General features: G+C 45.6%; 1 protein-coding gene across 3 annotated transcripts in view; it reads right to left on the minus strand.

The window, feature by feature from the left end:
* Positions 1–18,838, minus strand: part of LOC134345106 (phospholipase D1-like) — a 265,323-nt gene that overhangs the window by 174,866 nt on the left and 71,619 nt on the right. For all 3 annotated transcript variants that reach the window (XM_063045276.1, XM_063045277.1, XM_063045275.1), the window contains exon 2: positions 3,380–3,568. In XM_063045276.1, coding sequence (XP_062901346.1) covers positions 3,380–3,533 — 154 coding nt within the window. In that variant the 5' untranslated portion in view covers positions 3,534–3,568. The remainder of the gene's footprint in view (positions 1–3,379; positions 3,569–18,838) is intronic.

Genomic DNA, 18,838 nt, shown 5'->3' on the forward strand with positions numbered 1-18,838 from the left:
ATGAGGTATTTTGTAAGGCTTCAGGGAGGTGGTGGGTATAAATATAGAACGTACCAAAGACACAACACTGAGCTGAACAGAGGTGAGCTTCTATAATGGTGATGGGAGATTCAAAGTACGTACAGTGCCTATAAAAAGTATTCACCCCCCACCCCCCTGGGAAGTTTTCATGTTTTATAACATTGAATCATAGTGCATTTATTTTGGCTTTTTTTTTGACACTGATGAACATAAAAAGACTCCAAAGGGGGTGAATACTTTTGATAGGCACTGTATATGTCACCATATACAACTCTGATTTGTTTTCTTCTTGTCATTCACAGTAGAGCAAGGAAATACAATAGAATCAAGAAAAACTACACACAAAGACCGACAAAAAAAGTGTAAAAAGAAGATAATCTGTGCAAATACAAAGCATGTATAATAATAACTAATAAATGAGTAAAGTAATACGACACAAACATGAGGAAATCTGCAGATGCTGGAAATTCAAGCAACACACACAAAAAATGCTAGTGAACGCAGCAGGCTAGACAGCATCTCTAGGAAGAGGTACAGTCAACGTTTCTAGCCGAGACCCTTCGTCAGGACTAACTGAAAGAAGAGATAGTAAGAGATTTGAAAGTGGGAGGGGGAGATCCAAAATGATAGGAGAAGGCAGGAGGGGGAGGGATGGAGCCAAGAGCTGGACAGGTGATTGGCAAAAGGGATATGAAAGGATCATGGGACAGGAGGCCTGGAGGGAGAAAGAAAGGGGGAGGGGGGAAGCCCAGGGGATGGGCAAGGAGTTATAGTGAGAGGGACAGAGGGAGAAAAAAGAGAAAAAAAGGGGAAAGTAATAATAAATAAATAAATTAATTAATTAATTAATTAATAACGGATGGGGTACGAAGGGGAGGTGGGGCATTAACAGAAGTTAGAGAAGTCAACGTTCATGCCATCAGGTTGGAGGCTACCCAGATGGAATATAAGGTGTTGTTCCTCCAACCTGAGTGTGGCTTCAGCTTTACAGTAGAGGAGGCTGTGGATAGACATGTCAGAATGGGAATGGGATGTGGAATTAAAATGTGTGGCCACTGGGAGATCCTGCTTTCTCTGGCAGACAGAACGGTCTCCCAGTCTGCGTCGGGTCTCACCAATATATAAAAGGCCACATCGGGAGCACCGGACGCGGTATATCACAGGTGAAGTGTCGCCTCACCTGGAAGGACTGTCTGGGGCCCTGAATGGTGGCGAGGGAGGAAGTGTAAGGGCATGTGTAGCACTTGTTTCACTTACAAGGATAAGTGCCGGGAGGGAGATCAGTGGGAAGGGATAGGGGGGACGAATGGACAAGGGAGTCGCGTAGGGAGCGATCCTTGCGGAAAGCAAAAAGGGCGGGGGAGGGAAAGATGTGCTTAGTGGTGGGATCCCGTTGGAGGTGGCAGAAGTTACAGAGAATTATATGTTGGACCCGGAGGCTGGTGGTGTGGTAGGTGAGGACAAGGGGAACCCTATTCCTAGTGGGGTGGTGGGAGGATGGGGTGAGAGCAGACATGCGTGAAATGGGAGAGATGCGTTTGAGAGCAGAGTTGATGGTGGAGGAAGGGAAGCCCCTTTCTTTAAAAAAGGAGGACAGATCATGTTTTAGGGCCTTTGAAAGTGAATTTGCAGGTTGTGTGATCAGTTTAGTTTTGAGGTCAGTGAGGTTACCCCACTGGTTCAAGAGCCTGATGGTTGAGGGGTAATAACTGTTCCTGAACCTGGTGGTGTGGGACCTGATGATTGAGGGGTAATAACTGTTCCTGAACCTGGTGGTGTGGGACCTGATGATTGAGGGATAATAACTATTCCTGAACCTGGTGGCGTGGGACCTGATGATTGAGGGGTAATAACTGTTCCTGAACCTGGTGGTGTGGGACCTGATGATTGAGGGGTAATAACTGTTCCTGAACCTGGTGGTGTGGGACCTGATGGTTGAGGGGTAATAACTATTCCTGAACCCGGTGGCGTGGGACCTGATGATTTAGGGGTAATAACTGTTCCTGAACCCGGTGGTGTGGGTCCTGAGGTAGTGGTGTAGTTCCATCCCAATGGCAGAAGCGAGAAGAGAGCATGTCCTAGATGGTAGGGGTCCTGGATAATGGACGCTGCTTACTTGTGGCGGTGCTCCTTGTAAATATGCTCAATGTTGGGAAGGGTTTTTCCTGTGATGGACTGTGTTGTATGCACTACTTTTTGAGGATTTTTCTATTCCTGAGTATTGGTGTTACCAAGTTTCTGGGTGTCAATATCTCAGAGGATCTACATTGTACCCAACATATTGATGCATTCACAAAGAAGGCATGCTAGTAGTTCTATTTCATTAAGAATTTGAGGAGATTTGGTATAAGACATAGATGTAGAGTTAGACCATTCAGCCCATCGAGTCTGCTCCACCATTCCACCATGGCTGATTTATTATCCCTCTCAATCTCCTGCCTTCTCATAACCTTTGACACCCTGACCAATGAAGAACCTATCAACCTCCGCTTTAAATATACCCAATGACTTGGCCTCTACAGCTATTTGTGGCAATGAATTCCACAGATTCACCACCCTCTGCTTAAAGAAATTCCTCATCATGTCCATTCCAAATGGGCGTCCCTCTATTCTATTCTATTCTGTTCTATATCACCAAAGGCAATTACACATTTCTATAGATGTAAGGTGAAGAACATTCTGATTGCATCACCATCCGGTAAGGAGAGGCCACTGCACAGGATCGGAAAAAGCTGTAGAACGTTGTAAGTTCATCCAGTTCCATCATGGACACTAGCCTCCCCAGCACTGAAGACATCTTCAAAAAGCGATGCTTCAAGATGGTGGCTTCCATCGTGAGGGACTCTCACCATCCAGGACATTGCCTCTTCTTGTTAATGCCATCAGGGAGGAGGTACAGGAGCCTGAAGACTCTCAGTCAGTGTTTTGGGAACAGCTTCTTCCCCTCCACAGTCAGATCTCTGAACGGCCCATGAACACTACCTCACTAAGGCATTGTGTGTGTTACACTTCCTCATCATTCCTTTTCCTGCATTATTTTGTGATTTGTAGTCATTTTTACATCTCGCCAATGCCACAAAATAACAAATTTCATGCCACATGTGTCAGTGAAAGCCTGAGTACTGCAGGTTTGCTGTTTGATAGTCTTAGTGCTGCTCACACTTTTTGCTGTTTGCACAATTTGTTCTTTAATCTCTGCGCGTTGGGCGATTTGTTGAAAGGGTTTGGTGGTGCTTTCTTGTTTTGTGGCTTCCTGCGGGGGACTGGTCTCAGAGTTACATTCTGTGTACATACTTTGATAACAAATGGACTTTGACTTTGATTCTGATACCCATACAGAAGGTGAAAAGACACTCACCGGACGCCCTGATCTCGTTCCCTGTATCAATGTCGGGCTCATCTTCTTCGAGGCAAAGCTCATTGGTGTCGAGCTTCTCCATTAGCTGGCTGATGTCCTGGGCTACACCCTTCAACGGCGATGACCGGTGGAAAGACCCCTGCAGTTCTGACATGCTGGACACTAACAGCCGGACCCCAGGCAGACAGCCTATGGAGGAAGGAAGAAGTGGTTCAAAGCCTTCTGCAGCTGACGGAATGCCTTCAGACAATAGTTTCCTAGTTCTTTTATATCAGGGGTTCCCAACCTTTTTCATGCCATGGCCCCATCCTATAAAGAGAGGGAACCATGGTGCCCAGAACAGTCCAAGTTAGAGCACATGCCCTCTCATCCAAGGCAGCAAACCTCTTCTGAACCCTCTCCAAAGTCACACCATCCTTTCTATAATGGGGTGACCAGAACCATTTGCAATTCTCCAGATGTGGCCTAACTGGACAGTGGTCATCGGACAGTGTTGGTTGTTAATGCAAACAACCCATTTCACTGTTTCAAAGTCCAAAGTTAAAATTTCAAAGTAAATTTATTATCAAAGTGCATACATGTCACCATATACAACCCTGAGATTCATTTTCTTGTGGGCATTCACAGTAAATAAGCATCTGTTAGTCTCATGAGACCATGGATTTGTGAGACCATGGATCCCAGGGCGCAGGCCTGGGCGAGGTTGTACGGAAGACCAGCAGTTGCCCATGCTGCAAGTCTCCCCTCTCCACGCCACCGATGTTGTCCAAGGGAAGGGCATTAGGACCCATACAGCTTGGCACCAGTGTCGTCGCAGAGCAATGTGTGATTAAGTGCCTTGCTCAAGGACACAGCATGCTGCCTCAGCCAAGGATCGAACTAGCGACCTTTGAATCACTGGACGAACGCCTTAACCACTTGGCCACACGCCAACGCCGCATTCACAGTAAATACAAAGAAACACAATAGAATCAATGAAAAACGTCACACAAGACGGACAAACAACCAATATGCAAAAGAAAACAAATTGAGCAAATACAAATAGAAATAATAGTAATTATTATTAATAATAAATAAGCAATAAATATCAAGAATATTAAATGAAGAGTCTTTGAAAGTGAGTCCATAGTTTGTGGGAACAGTTCAAATATGACGGCAGAATATAGCATTAATGGCAAGACTCTTGGCAGTGTGGAGGATCAGAGGGATCTTGGGGTCCGAGTCCATAGGACACTCAAAGCTGCTACGCAGGTCGACTCTGTGGTTAAGAAGGCATACAGTGTATTGGCCATCAATTCTGGGATTGAGTTTAGGAGCCGAGAGCTAACATTACAGCTGTATAGGACCCTGCTCAGACCCCACTTGGAGTACTGTGCTCAATTCTGGTTGCCTTACTACAGGAAGGACATTGAAACCATAGAGGTGGTGCAGAGGAGATCTGCAAGGATGTTGCCTGGATTTGGGAGCATGCCTTATGAGAATAGGTTGAGTGAACTCAGCCTTTTCTCCTTGGAGCTTTGGAGGATGAGAGGTGACCTGATAGAGGTGTACAAGATAATGAGAGGCATTGATCGTGTGGATAGTCAGAGGCTTTTCCCCAGGGCTGAAGTGGCTAGCACGAGAGGGCACAGTTTTAAGGTGCTTGGAAGTAGGAACAGAGAAGATGTCAGGGGTAAGTTTTTTTACGCAGAGAGTGCTGAGTGCATGGAATGGGCTGCCGGCGACAGTGGTGGAGATGGATACTTTAGGGTTTATGATTTATAATTCAAAATTTTAATATTTACTAATTTTTACTATTTTTAATACAAATGTTTGTATTTTTAATTATTTAATATTTGTAATCCAGGGAGCGGGAAGCACAGAATCAAATATCGCTGTGATGATTGTATGTTCTAGTATCAATTGTTTGGTGACAATAAAGTATAAAGTAAAGTAAGTAAAGTCTCTTAAGAGACTCCTGGATGGCTAAATGGAGCTTAGAAGAATAGAGGACTATGGGTAAGCCTAGGTAGTTCTAAGGTAGGGACATGCTTAGCACAACTTTGTGGGCCGAAGGGCCTGTATCGCGCTGTAGGTTTTCTACGTTTCCATGTTTCACTGTCGGGTGAGTGAAATTATCCCCTCTGGTTCAGGAGCCTGATGACTGAGGGTTAATTACTGTTCATTGTACGTGTCATGACTAAATTTGAATCAGGAAGATGGAAGTGTCAGCTGACCAGCAGGGTGGAAAGGCGGAAGCAGGAAGACACGTAATGTCGTCACCAAGATAAGGTGAACTCAAAGTCAGTGTGAATGGGGAAGTGACATCAGCCTTCAGCAGAGAGTGAGCAAACGGCCGAGGATGCAGGTCCCAACCTCAGTTACTCACTGCTGAGATGCATCAGCATCCAAAACAAGGTTCGCACGGCTTTTCATTGATTCTGTTATGGTTATTATCCTGTAGACTTGTGGAGTATGCCTGCAAGAAAATGAATCTCAGGGTTGTATATGGTGACATATATGTATCTAGATAATAAATTGACTTTGAACTTTGAGTGAAAGAACGTCAAGGTAGATATGGAGCTGCCTCACTGCACTGAGGCACAGGGGCAGGGAGGGACACCAAGTGAAATTCTGCAGATACTGCACATCCAGAACAACACACATAAAATGCTGCAGGAACTCAGCAGGTCAGACAGCATCTATTGAGAGGAATAAACAGCTGGGGATTCAGGCCAAGGTCCTTCACCAGGACTGTAAAGGAAGAGGGAAGAAGCCAGAATACGATGGGGCAGGGAGAGGAAGGAATAGAAGCTGGCAAGTGATAGGTGAAGTCCCATGAGGGGGGAGCTGGGTGGAGGAGGAGGAGGACGAGGGATGAAGTGAAAAGCTGGCAGGTGATGGTTGGACAAGGTGAAACGCTGAAGATGAAGGAAGCTGATAGGAGAAGAGAGCGGACCATATGAGAAAGGGAAGAAGGAAGGGCACCATGGGAAGAGAAGGGGTGGGGTGGGGAGAAGAGAAGGGGTGGGGAGAAGTGAAGGGGTGGGGAGAGGTGGGGGGAGAAGAGAAGGAGTGGGGAGAAAAGAAGGGGTGGGGGAGAAGAGAAGGGGTGGGGAGAGCCAGAGTGGAAAGAAAAGAGATTCTGAGATGCTGGATTCTGGATTTCGTGTTTCCTTCTGCACACGAAATGCAGAAGGAATTCAGCAGGTCAGGCAGCATCTGTGCAGAAAAATAAACAGTCAATGTTTCAGACCAAGACCGTTCCCCCATCACCGACACTCCCCCAGGACATCAACACATCCCCAACTCTGCATAAAACCAAAACGGCACCTCTGGGAAAGGCAAATCATTTCAATTGTTTCGTGCTCTTTCTCAGCTATAATATATCCAACTCATGGAGCTATAGAATGCGGCAGCGTAACTCCAGTCAAACACTGAATCCCTTCCAAAAGCACATGGACTCTTTCCCCCATCACTGACTCTTCCCACACCCACTGAATCCCCTCTTACAGTCCACTGACACACTCCCCATCACGGGCACCCCTATCACTGACACTCCCCCAGTGAATCCCCTCCCACAGCTCACACTCTCCCCCATCACTGACACTCTCCCCTATCACTGACACTCCCCCAGTGATTCCCCTCCCACAGCTCACAGACTCTCCCCACACCCACTGAATCCCCTCTTACAACCCAGAGACACTCTCCGTCATCACTGACACTCCCCCAGTGAATCCCCTCCCACAGCTCACAGACACTCTCCCCCAACACTGACACTCTTCCCTATCACTGACACTCCCCCAGTGATTCCCCTCCCACAGCCGACAGACACTCCCCCATCACGGACTGTGGAAATATATATATAGCTGGGGAGCCTGACTTTTGCACAATTTTAAGTTTTGCACGGTGCTGCTGCCACAAAAAATAAACACATTTCACAACATATGTGAGGGAGAGTGTTGATAAACCGGATTCTGATAAGGGTCTCCATCGTGGACTGAGAGGGGAAGGAGGACAGGGTGAAGGGAACATGTTTGGGAAAAGGGGCAGGGAGAGGTGAGGGAGTGGGAAGCATCATGGGAGGCACTATGTAATGATGAATAAACCCTTTGTCATCAAATGACCCTGCCTGGTGTCTCAGGGCTGGTGTGTCTGCAACCGCACCAACTCCCATCCCTGGAACTCTGCCACTTGTTCCACACCTCTCCTACGGCACTCGACCCTCGCCATTCCCAATATCCTTTGCTCCCACCAGACTTACAAACTCACTCTCTGCTTCACATTGACAAACACAGTACTGTGCAAAGGTCTTGGGCATCCTGGCTAGATAGATAGAGAGCTAGGCTGTCTAAGACTTCTGCGCAGTACTTGACAGAGCAACACTGAAAACATTATGTAGAGTCCTTGAAAGTGAGACCTTAGGTTATGAAATCAGTGCAGAGTTGAGGTGGGTGAAGTTATCCCTGCTGGTTCAGGAGTCTGATAATTGAGGGGTAATAACTGTTCCTGAACCTGGTGGTGTGGGACCTGATGGTTGAGGGGTAATAACTGTTCCTGAACCAGGTGGTGTGGGACCTGATGGTTGAGGGGTAATAACTGTTCCTGAACCTGATGGTGTGGGACCTGATGGTTGAGGGGTAATAACTGTTCCTGAACCTGGTGGTGTGGGACCTGACGGTTGAGGGGTAATAACTGTCCCTGAACCTGATGGTATGGGACCTGATGATTGAGGGGTAATAACTGTTCCTGAACCTGATGGTGTGGGACCTGATGGTTGAGGGGTAATAACTGTCCCTGAACCTGATGGTATGGGACCTGATAGTTGAGAGGTAATAACTGTTCCTGAACCTGATGGTGTGGGACCTGATGGTTGAGGGGTAATAACTGTTCCTGAACCTGGTGCTGTGGGACCTGATGATTGAGGGGTAATAACTGTCCCTGAACCTGATGGTATGGGACCTGATGGTTGAGAGGTAATAACTGTCCCTGAACCTGGTGGTGTGGGACCTGATGGTTGTAGGGCAATAACTGTTCCTGAACCTGGTGGCGTGGGACCTGATGATTGAGGGGTAATAACTGTTCCTGAACCTGGTGGTGTGGGACCTGATGATTGAGGGGTAATAACTGTCCCTGAACCTGATGGTATGGGACCTGATGGTTGAGAGGTAATAACTGTCCCTGAACCTGGTGGTGTGGGACCTGATGGTTGAGGGGTAATAACTGTTCCTGAACCTGGTGGTGTGGGACCTGATGATTGAGGGGTAATAACTGTTCCTGAACCTGGTGGTGTGGGACCTGATGGTTGTAGGGTAATAACTGTTCCTGAACCTGGTGGTGTGGGACCTGATGGTTGAGGGGTAATAACTCTTCCTGAACCTGGTGGTGTGGGACCTGATGGTTGAGGGGTAATGACTGTTCCTGAACCTGGTGGTGTGGGACCTGATGGTTGAGGGGTAATAACTCTTCCTGAACCTGGTGGTGTGGGACCTGATGGTTGAGGGGTAATAACTGTTCCTGAACCTGGTGGTGTGGGACCTGAGGCTTCTGTACCTTCTGCCCAATGGTAGCAGTGAGAATGATATGGATGATGGATCCTTTCTCAGATGTGGGGCCCAAAGCTGCTCACAGTACTCCAGTGGTCTGGCCAATGCCTTTCTAAAGCCATTGCTTTTATACAGGGTCCAGAACGAGGCTTACCCCACCCACTCGAGGCATTTTCGCATGGGTAATGAAGAAAATATGTTTTTCAAAGGATAAAAACAACCCTGTCCCCAGTCTCATAAACTCCACAATCTCCCGCCAGCATATAAAATCCATATGCAAGTGTGTTATTGCTGGCTACCCCACCCACTCCCTGTTGTAATTCTTAAGCAACACACACAAAATGCTGGAGGAATTCAGTAGGTCAGACAGAATCGATGTAATCAGAATCAGTCAGGTTTAATGTCACCAGCACATGTTGGGACATTTATTGTTTTGCAGCAGCTGTACACTGCATTACACAGTAATACAAAACTAGAAGCAATATGCATAAAAATTAAATTAAAACAAGGGAGCAAAAAAATTATTGAGGTAGTGTACATGGGTTCATTGTCCATTCAGAAATCCGATGCGGAGGGAAAAGAAGCTGCTTTTGAAGCACTGAGTGCGTGTCTTCAGGTAGCAATGAGAAGAGGGCACGTTCTGGGTGATGTGGGTCCTTCATAAAGGATTCTGCCTTTTTGAGGCATCACCTTTTTAAGGTGTCGTAGATGCTGGGGAAGCGAGGGCCCGTGATGGAGCTGGCTGAGTTTACAACTTGTATAAAGAAATGCCTAATACCAGAGGGCATGCATTTAAGGTGAGATTGGGTAATTTCAAAGGAGATATGATGGGCAAGTCTTTTTTTTACACACAGAGAGTGGTGGGTGCCTGGAATGCGCTGCCTGGGGTGGTGGTAGAGACAGATACATTAGAGACTTGAGAGACGTTGAGATAGACACATGGATGTGAGGAAAGGGAAGGATATGGACATTGTGTTGGCAGAAGAGATTAGTTTAGTTGGCCATTTGATTATTAATTTAATGAGCTCAACATAACACTTGTGTGACAAAGGACCTGTTCTTGTGTTGTCCCTGTTCTACGGTCCATATTTTATAGAGGTAGAGTTTATAGAGGGTCTCAGAGAAGGAGAGAGATACAGAAAGGGAGAGAGATTTAGGCAAGGTGTTCCAAATACCAGTGCCCAAGACCACCAACCGTGAAGCAATTCAGTTTGGAAGGTGTCAGAATTAGAGAAGATACGAGGATTTGAAGATTCTCAAACTCATAGCAGATAAGAGGTAAAAGGAGAGGTTAGACAAACATGAACAACAGGAATTCTGCAGATGCTGGAAATTCAAGCAACACACATCAAAGTTGCTGGTGAACGCAGCAGGCCAAGCAGCATCTGTAGGAAGAGGCGCAGTCGACGTTTCAGGCCGAGACCCTTCGTCAGGACTGACGAAAGGGTCTCGGCCTGAAACGTCGACTGCGCCTCTTCCTATAGATGCTGCTTGGCCTGCTGCGTTCACCAGCAACTTTGATGTGTGTTGTTAGACAAACATGGGTTGTTTTCCCTGTAGCGTGGAGGCTGGGGGAAGACCTGAGAGAGGCCTGTAAAATTATGACAGACATTGCTAGGTAGACAGTCAGAATCTTTCACCCATGATAGAAATGCCAAATACCAGAGGATATGCTTTTAAGATTGGAAGTCCTGATGAAGGGTCTCAGCCCGAAATATCAACTGTTTCTTCATTTCCATTGATGCTGTCTGACCTGCTGAGTTCCTCCAGCATTTTGTCTGTGTTGCTTGAGATTAGAGGGGCGAGGAAGGTTAAATTTGATATGAGGAGCAAGATTTTCACGTTCAACATAGATTGAAATGATAAGATCGAGCAGTGTTAGATGTTGAGTAACCAGGGAAACCCTGGGAAAAAGTCTTTGATCTATGCTTCTTATCACCGTATCACCTCAGTCCAAAGAGAAAAACCCTAGCCCACTCAACCTTTCCTCATAAGGAAACTTGCTTAAAGATGCTAAAATTGAACCCCAAACTCCGACTGTAATAGCGTCACCCTAAACGCTATACTACCGTTGCTCGCAAATCTGCTATGCTTCTCCAAATGTTCAGAGGGTTTTGATGTACATGTGACAAGTGAAAGCTAAACTTCAGTCAAATTTTGAGCCCTGACATTGGGTTAATTGGTTGCAACTATTAGTGTGTTCATCGCAATGTCAAGCCCAAGGACTCCCACACACACTCCTCCAGGAATCAGAACGGTTGGAGAAGTGTTGCCATTTCCTCAGAGACAATAATGATAAAATGTCACATTATCATTTGGAGGTACTTAGAAAGATTAAAGATCAGCTTTAGTTGTCACATGTATGTCAGAAAATCAAATCATCCCACTCGGCGAATACATGGCTCCACCATAGAAAGAGTTAAGTGCACCAAGTTCCTGGGAATTCACGTCATGGATGGCCTCAGCTGGTCCCTTTCTATCACCTCCCCGAACAGGAAGGCACAGCAGCATCTCCACAGATAAAGGAAAGCAAGTCTCCCCCACCCTATCAGAACCGTGTTTTACAGGAGCACCATTGAGAGCATCCTGACAAGTTGCCTCTCCGTCTGGTAGGGAAGCAGTTAAGCATCGGACTAGAACTCCCTACAAAGGACTGTGAGAATGACTTAGAGGAACATGGGGTCCTCTGAGACTCCTGTTCCTCCTCCCTGATGGTAGCAATGAGAAGAGGCCATGTCCTGTGTGATGTGGGTCCTTAATGACAGATGCTACCTTTCTGAGTCATCACCCTTAGAAAGTGTCCTTGATACTGGGGAGACTAGAGCCCGTGATAGAACTGTGGAGTTTACATTCCACAGCTTTTCCCAGTCCTGTGCAGTGGCCCCTCCGTATCAGACTGGGATGCAACCAGTTAGAATACTCTCTAATGTCAACAAATCAAACCCCAGCAGAGTGGCCTTTGAATTTTTATTTTGATACCCAGACCCAAGATATGTAGTAGGCAAATACAGTCACATTGCAGCTGCATAAAACTGTCAGGCTGCACTAGTTCTGGTCGCCCTACTGTAGGCAGAATGTGGAAGCTTTGGAGAGGGTGCAGAAGAGGCTTACCAGGATGCTGCCTGCATTAGAGGCATGTGCTATAATGAGAAGTTGGACAAACTTGGGTTGTTTTTCCTGGAACGTCAGAGGCTGAGGGGAGATCTGACAGAGGTTTATAAGATTATGACAGGCATAGATAGACAATTAAGTCTTCCTCCCATCCCAGAGCAGAAATTTCAAATACTGGAGGGCATGCGGGATGCAAAAAGTTTGAAGATAGAAGTTCTGAGCAAGTTTTATTCTTTACACAGGGAATTGGCAGGTGCCCGGGGTGGTGGTGCATGCAGATTCCGACAGTGGTGTTTAAGAGGCTGTTAGATAGGCTACAGGAATGGATCACTTGGACGAGTGTGCTAGGGATTTTCCCTTTGAGCAAAGGTGGAAGAGAGGTAATTTGACAGAGGTGTATAAGATGATAAGAGGTGCTAACAGAGTGGACTGTCAGTGTCATTTTCCCAGAACGACAAAAGCTAATACGAGAGGGAATAATTTAAAGGTGATTGGAGGAAAGGGAAAGGAAATGCAAAGACATTTTTTTTATATACAAAGAGTGATAGAAGCGTGGAATGCCCAACGGAAGTGGTATGTCAGGGACATTTAAGAGACTCTTCAATTGGCACATGGATGATATTATTATTTAATTAAATTAAATAATATTAGATTATTATTTAAATGGAGTCAAGTTAGGAAAAGGGGAAGCACAACGAGATCTAGGTGTTCTTGCACATCAGTCACTGAAAGCAAGCATGCAAGTACAGCAGGCAGTGAAGAAAGCTAATGGCATGCTGGCCTTCATAACAAGGGGAATTGAGTACAAGAGCAAAGAGGTCCTTCTGCAGCTGTACAGGGCCCTGGTGAGACCACACCTGGAGTATTGTGTGCAGTTTTGGTCTCCAAATTTGAGGAAGGACATTCTTGCTATTGAGGGAGTGCAGAGTAGGTTCACAAGGTTAATTCATGGGATGGCGGGACTGTCATATGTCGAAAGATTGGAGCGACTGGGCTTGTATACTCTGGAATTTAGAAGGCTGAGAGGGGATCTTATTGAAACATATAAGATTATTAAGGGATTGGACACGCTGCAGGCAGGAAGCATGTTCCTGCTGATGGGTGAGTCCAGAACCAGAGGCCACAGTTTAAGAATTAGGGGTAGGCCATTTAGAACGGAGTTGAGGAAAAACTTTTTCACCCAGAGAGTGGTGGATATATGGAATGCTCTGCCCCAGAAGGCTGTGGAGGCCAAGTCTCTGGATGCTTTCGAAAAAGAGATGGATAGAGCTCTTAAAGTTAGTGGAATCAAAGGTTATGGGGATAAGGCAGGAACTGGATACTGATAGTCGATGATCAGCCATGATCACAGTGAATGGCGGTGCTGGCTCGAAGGGCCGAATGGCCTACTCCTGCACCTATTGTCTATTGTCTATTGTCTATAAGCCGTCTCTATTTCCTGAGGAGACTGAGGTCCTTTAACATCTGCCGGATTATGCTGAGGATGTTCTACGAGTCTGTGGTGGCCAGTGCGATCATGTTTGCTGTTGTGTGCTGGGGCAGCAGGCTGAGTGTAGCAGACACCAACAGAATCAACAAACTCATTCGAAAGCCCAGTGATGTTGTGGGGATGGAACTGGACTCTCTCACGGTGGTGTCTGAAAAGAGGATGCTGTCCAAGTTGCATGCCATCTTGGACAATGTCTCCCATCCACTACAAAATGTACTGGTTGGGCACAGGAGTACATTCAGCCAGAGACTCATTCCACCGAGATGCAACACAGAGCGTCATAGGAAGTCATTCCTGCCTGTGGCCATCAAACTTTACAACTCCTCCCTTGGAGGGTCAGACACCCTGAGCCAATATGCTGGTCCTGGACTTATTTCCTGGCATAATTTACATATTACTATTTAACTATCTATGGTTCTATTAATATTTAATTATTTATGGTGCAACTGTAACGAAAACCAATTTCCCCCTGGATCAATAAAGTATGACTATGACCATAAAAAATGGAGGGCTGTAGTCCCATCTCTGAGATACCCATAACGAGACAGACTCATATTCCTCAATGCCTTGAAACTTACCAAATTATGCTCAATATTCACAAAGTGCTCCCCTGCCCCCAACCACACAGTTTAATTTACTATAATTAGGCCCCCATTTCAGTCCCTAGCTGTTGGTTCACTGGCTATATTCTTTCAGTTTCCAGTGCCGGTGATATTTTATTTTTGTTTCCTTATTGCCAAGTTCAGATCCTGTTGTGACATAATCATTTATGGATCTGTGGGAAGATTAAAATTTGTGGCCAAGTGCCTCATTAAAGCAGTGGTTCCTGGCTGTACCATTCACCTGAGCTGCAGGAGATAACACACAGCCTTTGAACAGTTCCAAACCAGTCACAAAATATTTCTTCTGTCAAAAAACATTCATCTCTCAATAATTTTATCTCTTACTGTTTAGTCATTGTGTCACAGAATGCTGCAGGGCAGAAACTGGCCCCTTGGCTCATCTGGTCCACGTTGAACACTAATCTGCCTGGTTCCAGCAACCTGCACCTGGACCATCGCCCTCCCTACCATCCCATCTGTGTACCTATACAAATTTCTCTTAAATATGGAAATCAAAATCACTTCCACAACTTGCCTTGGCAGCTCATTCCACCCTCTGAGTGAAGAAGTTCCCCCTCAAGTCCCCCTTAAACATTTCACCTTTCACCCTTAACCCACGACTTCTAGTTCTACTCTTGCCCAACCTCAGTGGAAATAGTCTGCTTGCACTTATACTGTCTATACCCCTCATCATTCTGTATACCTCTATCAAATCTCCCCTCATTCGCCTGCGCACCAGGGAATAAAGTTCAAACCTATTCGACCTTTCCCAATAACTCAAATCCTGGCAATGTCCTTGTAAATTTTCTCTGCACTCTGTCAATATCAATAACATCTTTCTTGCAGGTTGGTGACCAGAGCTGCATACAATACTCGAAATTTGACCTCACCAATGTCTTGTACAACTTCAACATGAGAGAGGGAGAGTGCAGGAAAGATTCACAAGGATGTCACTGGGACTGGAGGGCTTGAGTTGTAAGGGGAAACTGGATAGGCTGGGACTGAGTGGAGGGGATTGAGGGGTGACCTAACAGAGGTTAATAAAACTATGAGGGAAAGAGATGAGATGAAAAGGTCACAGTTTTTTCCCATAAAGATTTAAAGGGGACCTGATGGCCCACTTTAAAGATGAAAGAGATTAGTTTTATTTGTCACATGCACATCGAAACATACATAGAAATATATTGTTCTTGCATCAACAACCAACACAGTTCGAATGTGCGCTGGGGACAGCCCACAAGTGTCGCCATGCTTTTGTGGGCTAACATGCCCACAGCTTACTGACCCTAACAGGTACGCTTTGGTCTGTGGGAGGAAACCAGAGTGCCCGGAGGAAATCCACATGGTCACAGGGCGAATGTACAAACTCCTTACAGGAGGCAGTGGGAATTGAACCGTGATCACTGGTGCTGTAAATTATTGTGCTAACCATCATGCACCTGTGCCTGTGGGAACACTTTGCACACAGAGGGTGGTGAGTCTATAGACTGAGCTGCCAGAGGATATGGTACTGGCAAGTGTAATTACATTGCTTAAAGGACACTTTGACAAGTGCAAGGATAGAAAAGGATTTAGGGGAATAGGGGCCAAACATGGACAAATGGGACTGGTATTGATAGGCATTTCTGTGGATGGGAATATTTTCAAAGGAGGTGTGAGGGGCAAGCTTTTTTATACGGAGAGTGGTGGGTGCCTGGACTGTGCTGCCTGGGGTGGTGGTAGAGGCAGAAACATTAGCGACATTTAGATAAGCAGATGGATGTGGGAAAAATGAAAGGATATGGCAGAAGAGATTAGTTTAGTTGGCCACTTCATGAGTAATTTAACTGTTTCGGCACAACACTGTGGGATGAAAGGCCGGTTCCTGTGCTGCAGGGATCTATCCGTGACGTGCCCCAAAGGAGGCTGGGAGAAATTGAGTGTTTGATGCCTAGAAAGCGCTTCCTTAGTGTTGGAGGAGTAGATACGATAAGCACATGAATGTAGAGATGTGGATACTGAGTGGGCAGAAGGGATTAGTTTAGTTATCTAATTACTAGTTGAAATAGTTCAGCACCACATTGAGAGCCAAAGGGCCTATACCCCTGCTGTACTGTTGCATGTTTAAATCAGTGATATAACATGGAAGGTCGAGAGGGGGAATACATGCTAGAGGGCGACAGGTGGATGGGGGAGTGAGAACGATGCAAGAAGCTGGGAGGTGGTAGGTGGAAGAGATAAAAGGCTGAAGAAGAAGAAGGAATCTGATAGCAGAGGAAAGTGGATCATGGGAGAAAGGGAAGGAGAAGGGGAACCAGAGGGAGGTGAATCAGAGAATGGGGAATGGAAAAAGAGAAAAACTGTGAAGGGGGCAAAAACTTCCAGAAGTTGGAGAAATCAGTGCTCAAGCCATCAGGTTGGAGGCTACCCAGACAGAATATGATGTGTCGCTCCACCAACCAGAGAGCCACATGATGGCCGAACATGTAGAATGGGAATGGGCAACAAGTTGATATACTTGTGGCCATGCCTTCATCTGTACCTCATCGGGGGATCAGCAGTGGAAAGGGTCAGCACTCTCAAGTTCCTGGGCATCAACATCTCAGAGGATGTATCCTTGGCCCAGTGTACTAATGCAGTCACGAGAAGGCATGACCACAGCCCTACTTCATTTGGAGCTTGTGGACTTTTGGTATGTCACCAAAGACTAGCAAATTTCTACAGATGTACCGTGGAGAGCATTCTGACAGGTCGTATCACTGTCCGGTATGCAGGGGCCCCTGCAATCGATCTGAAAAAGCGGTACAGGTTTATATACTCAGCCAGCTCCATCATGGGCAATAGCCTCTCCAGCATCAATGACCATTCCTAAAGGTGATGCCTCAAAAAGGCGGCATCCATCGTTAAGGGGCCCCATCACCCAGGACGTGCCCTCTTCTCACTGCTGCCATCAGGGAGGAGGTACAGGAGCTCGAAGATACACATTGAAAGTTCCAGGAACAGCCTCTTCCCCTCCACCATCAGGTTCCCCAACGGCTGATGAACAACCTCACTATCTTGTTCTCTTTTTGCACATCTTAATTATTTTGTAAAATTTCCTTATCGTACATTTTTAAAAATTTCTTGCACTGTACTGCTGCTACAAAACAACACATTTCACAACATACACCAGTGACAATAAACCTGTCTCTGATTGTGTGTGCGAATTAAGGTCTGAACTCCCTCCCTAAAGCTAACTCTCCCCTCTCCTTCTCCTCCTGCCTCTGAAACCTCCACCTCAATTCATTCAGTTCATTGGGGAATGGCTGACTAACCTCTGAAAGACATGCAATATGCTATATTACAAAAGTGCAAACTGTGATTCAGTCCTGTATTGACTAAGTGACTCTAAACTGAAACTGGTGATGAGGCTCTGATTGGGGGCTTTCAGAGCTTTGGGGAAAGTGGAGTTACCCCTTAGTCATTCATTGCTTCCAGGGCCGCTCTGACCCGTAACGGTAGCACCTGCAAGGGTTCCTGCTCAGGATACGAGTGAAGGCCAACGGCAGATCCGGCAGGTTCAGTAACTGAACTTATGACGGAGAAGGCGGACGAGCTACAACCTCAAATGTCAACGGCTATAGTATAGGTGGATGAACATTTGGGAAGGGAAATGGTAATTTCTTTAGTTCGCCCAACGGTAGGCAATAGCAAACGACCGTTGCTAAGAAAACCATGGTCAAACTCACAAAATGTATCAAACAACAACAGCGTCAGGAGGATCTTCAAGACAATTCTGAAGATGCTTCGCTCGGTAGGGTTGATTCTGGCCAGCAGGGGATCCCCGACCGTCATCAAGCTACTGCTCATAAAATTCATGTAACACAAAAGAAAATTACTGCCACTTGGAATGTAAGAACCCTATATCAAGCAGGAATATTGGACAATGTGATAAATGAAATGGAAAGACTAAAGATTAACATCATGGGAACTATCGAAGTTCGTTGGATAGGTGTTGGAACATGTCAGATTAGAAATAAAACACTAGTTTATTCTTGTGGAATATCCCATACTAATGGAGTAGGAATTCTAATGGATGAAAACATGGCAAAAAGTGTTTTAGGACATCGGGCAATATCGAAGAGAGTGCTCCTTGTTAGATTCAGAGGACAACCATTTGAGTTAGCAATTATACAGGTATATGCACCAATAGCAGATGGAACAAATGAAGATATAGATAAATTCTATGAAGAGCTTGAACAAGCAAAGAGTGGATGCAAATCTCAAGATATTGTTATTGTCATGGGAAATCTAAATGCTAAGCAGGACAAGGTGCTGATGGAAATACCATAGGAAAATTTGGACTAGGGGAAAGAAATGAAAGAGGTGAGAAATGGGTAGAATGGTGCAAGGTGAATAATCAGGTCATTATGAATATCTACTTTAAAAACCATCCAAGACCCTTGTGGACCTGGAAATGTCCAGGTGATAACACAAGAAATCAAATTGACTTTATTACTATAAACCAAAGATTTAGAAACTCAGTGACTCAATGCAAAACATATCCAGGTGCAGACTGTAATAGTGACCATAACCCAGTAGTATGTCATGTAAAAGTAAAACTTAAAAAACTAAAGAAGCAAAAACCTGAACAATCCCTTGACTACTTGCAATTAATTAAAGAAGAAAACTTAAGACAAAAATTTACAATTGAAGTAAGGAATAGATTTCAAAGTCTAGAAATAGAATCTGTTGAAGATGATAGCAATCGTGT

Source organism: Mobula hypostoma, chromosome 4 (genome assembly GCF_963921235.1).
Source record: "Mobula hypostoma chromosome 4, sMobHyp1.1, whole genome shotgun sequence".
NCBI lineage: Eukaryota > Metazoa > Chordata > Chondrichthyes > Myliobatiformes > Myliobatidae > Mobula > Mobula hypostoma.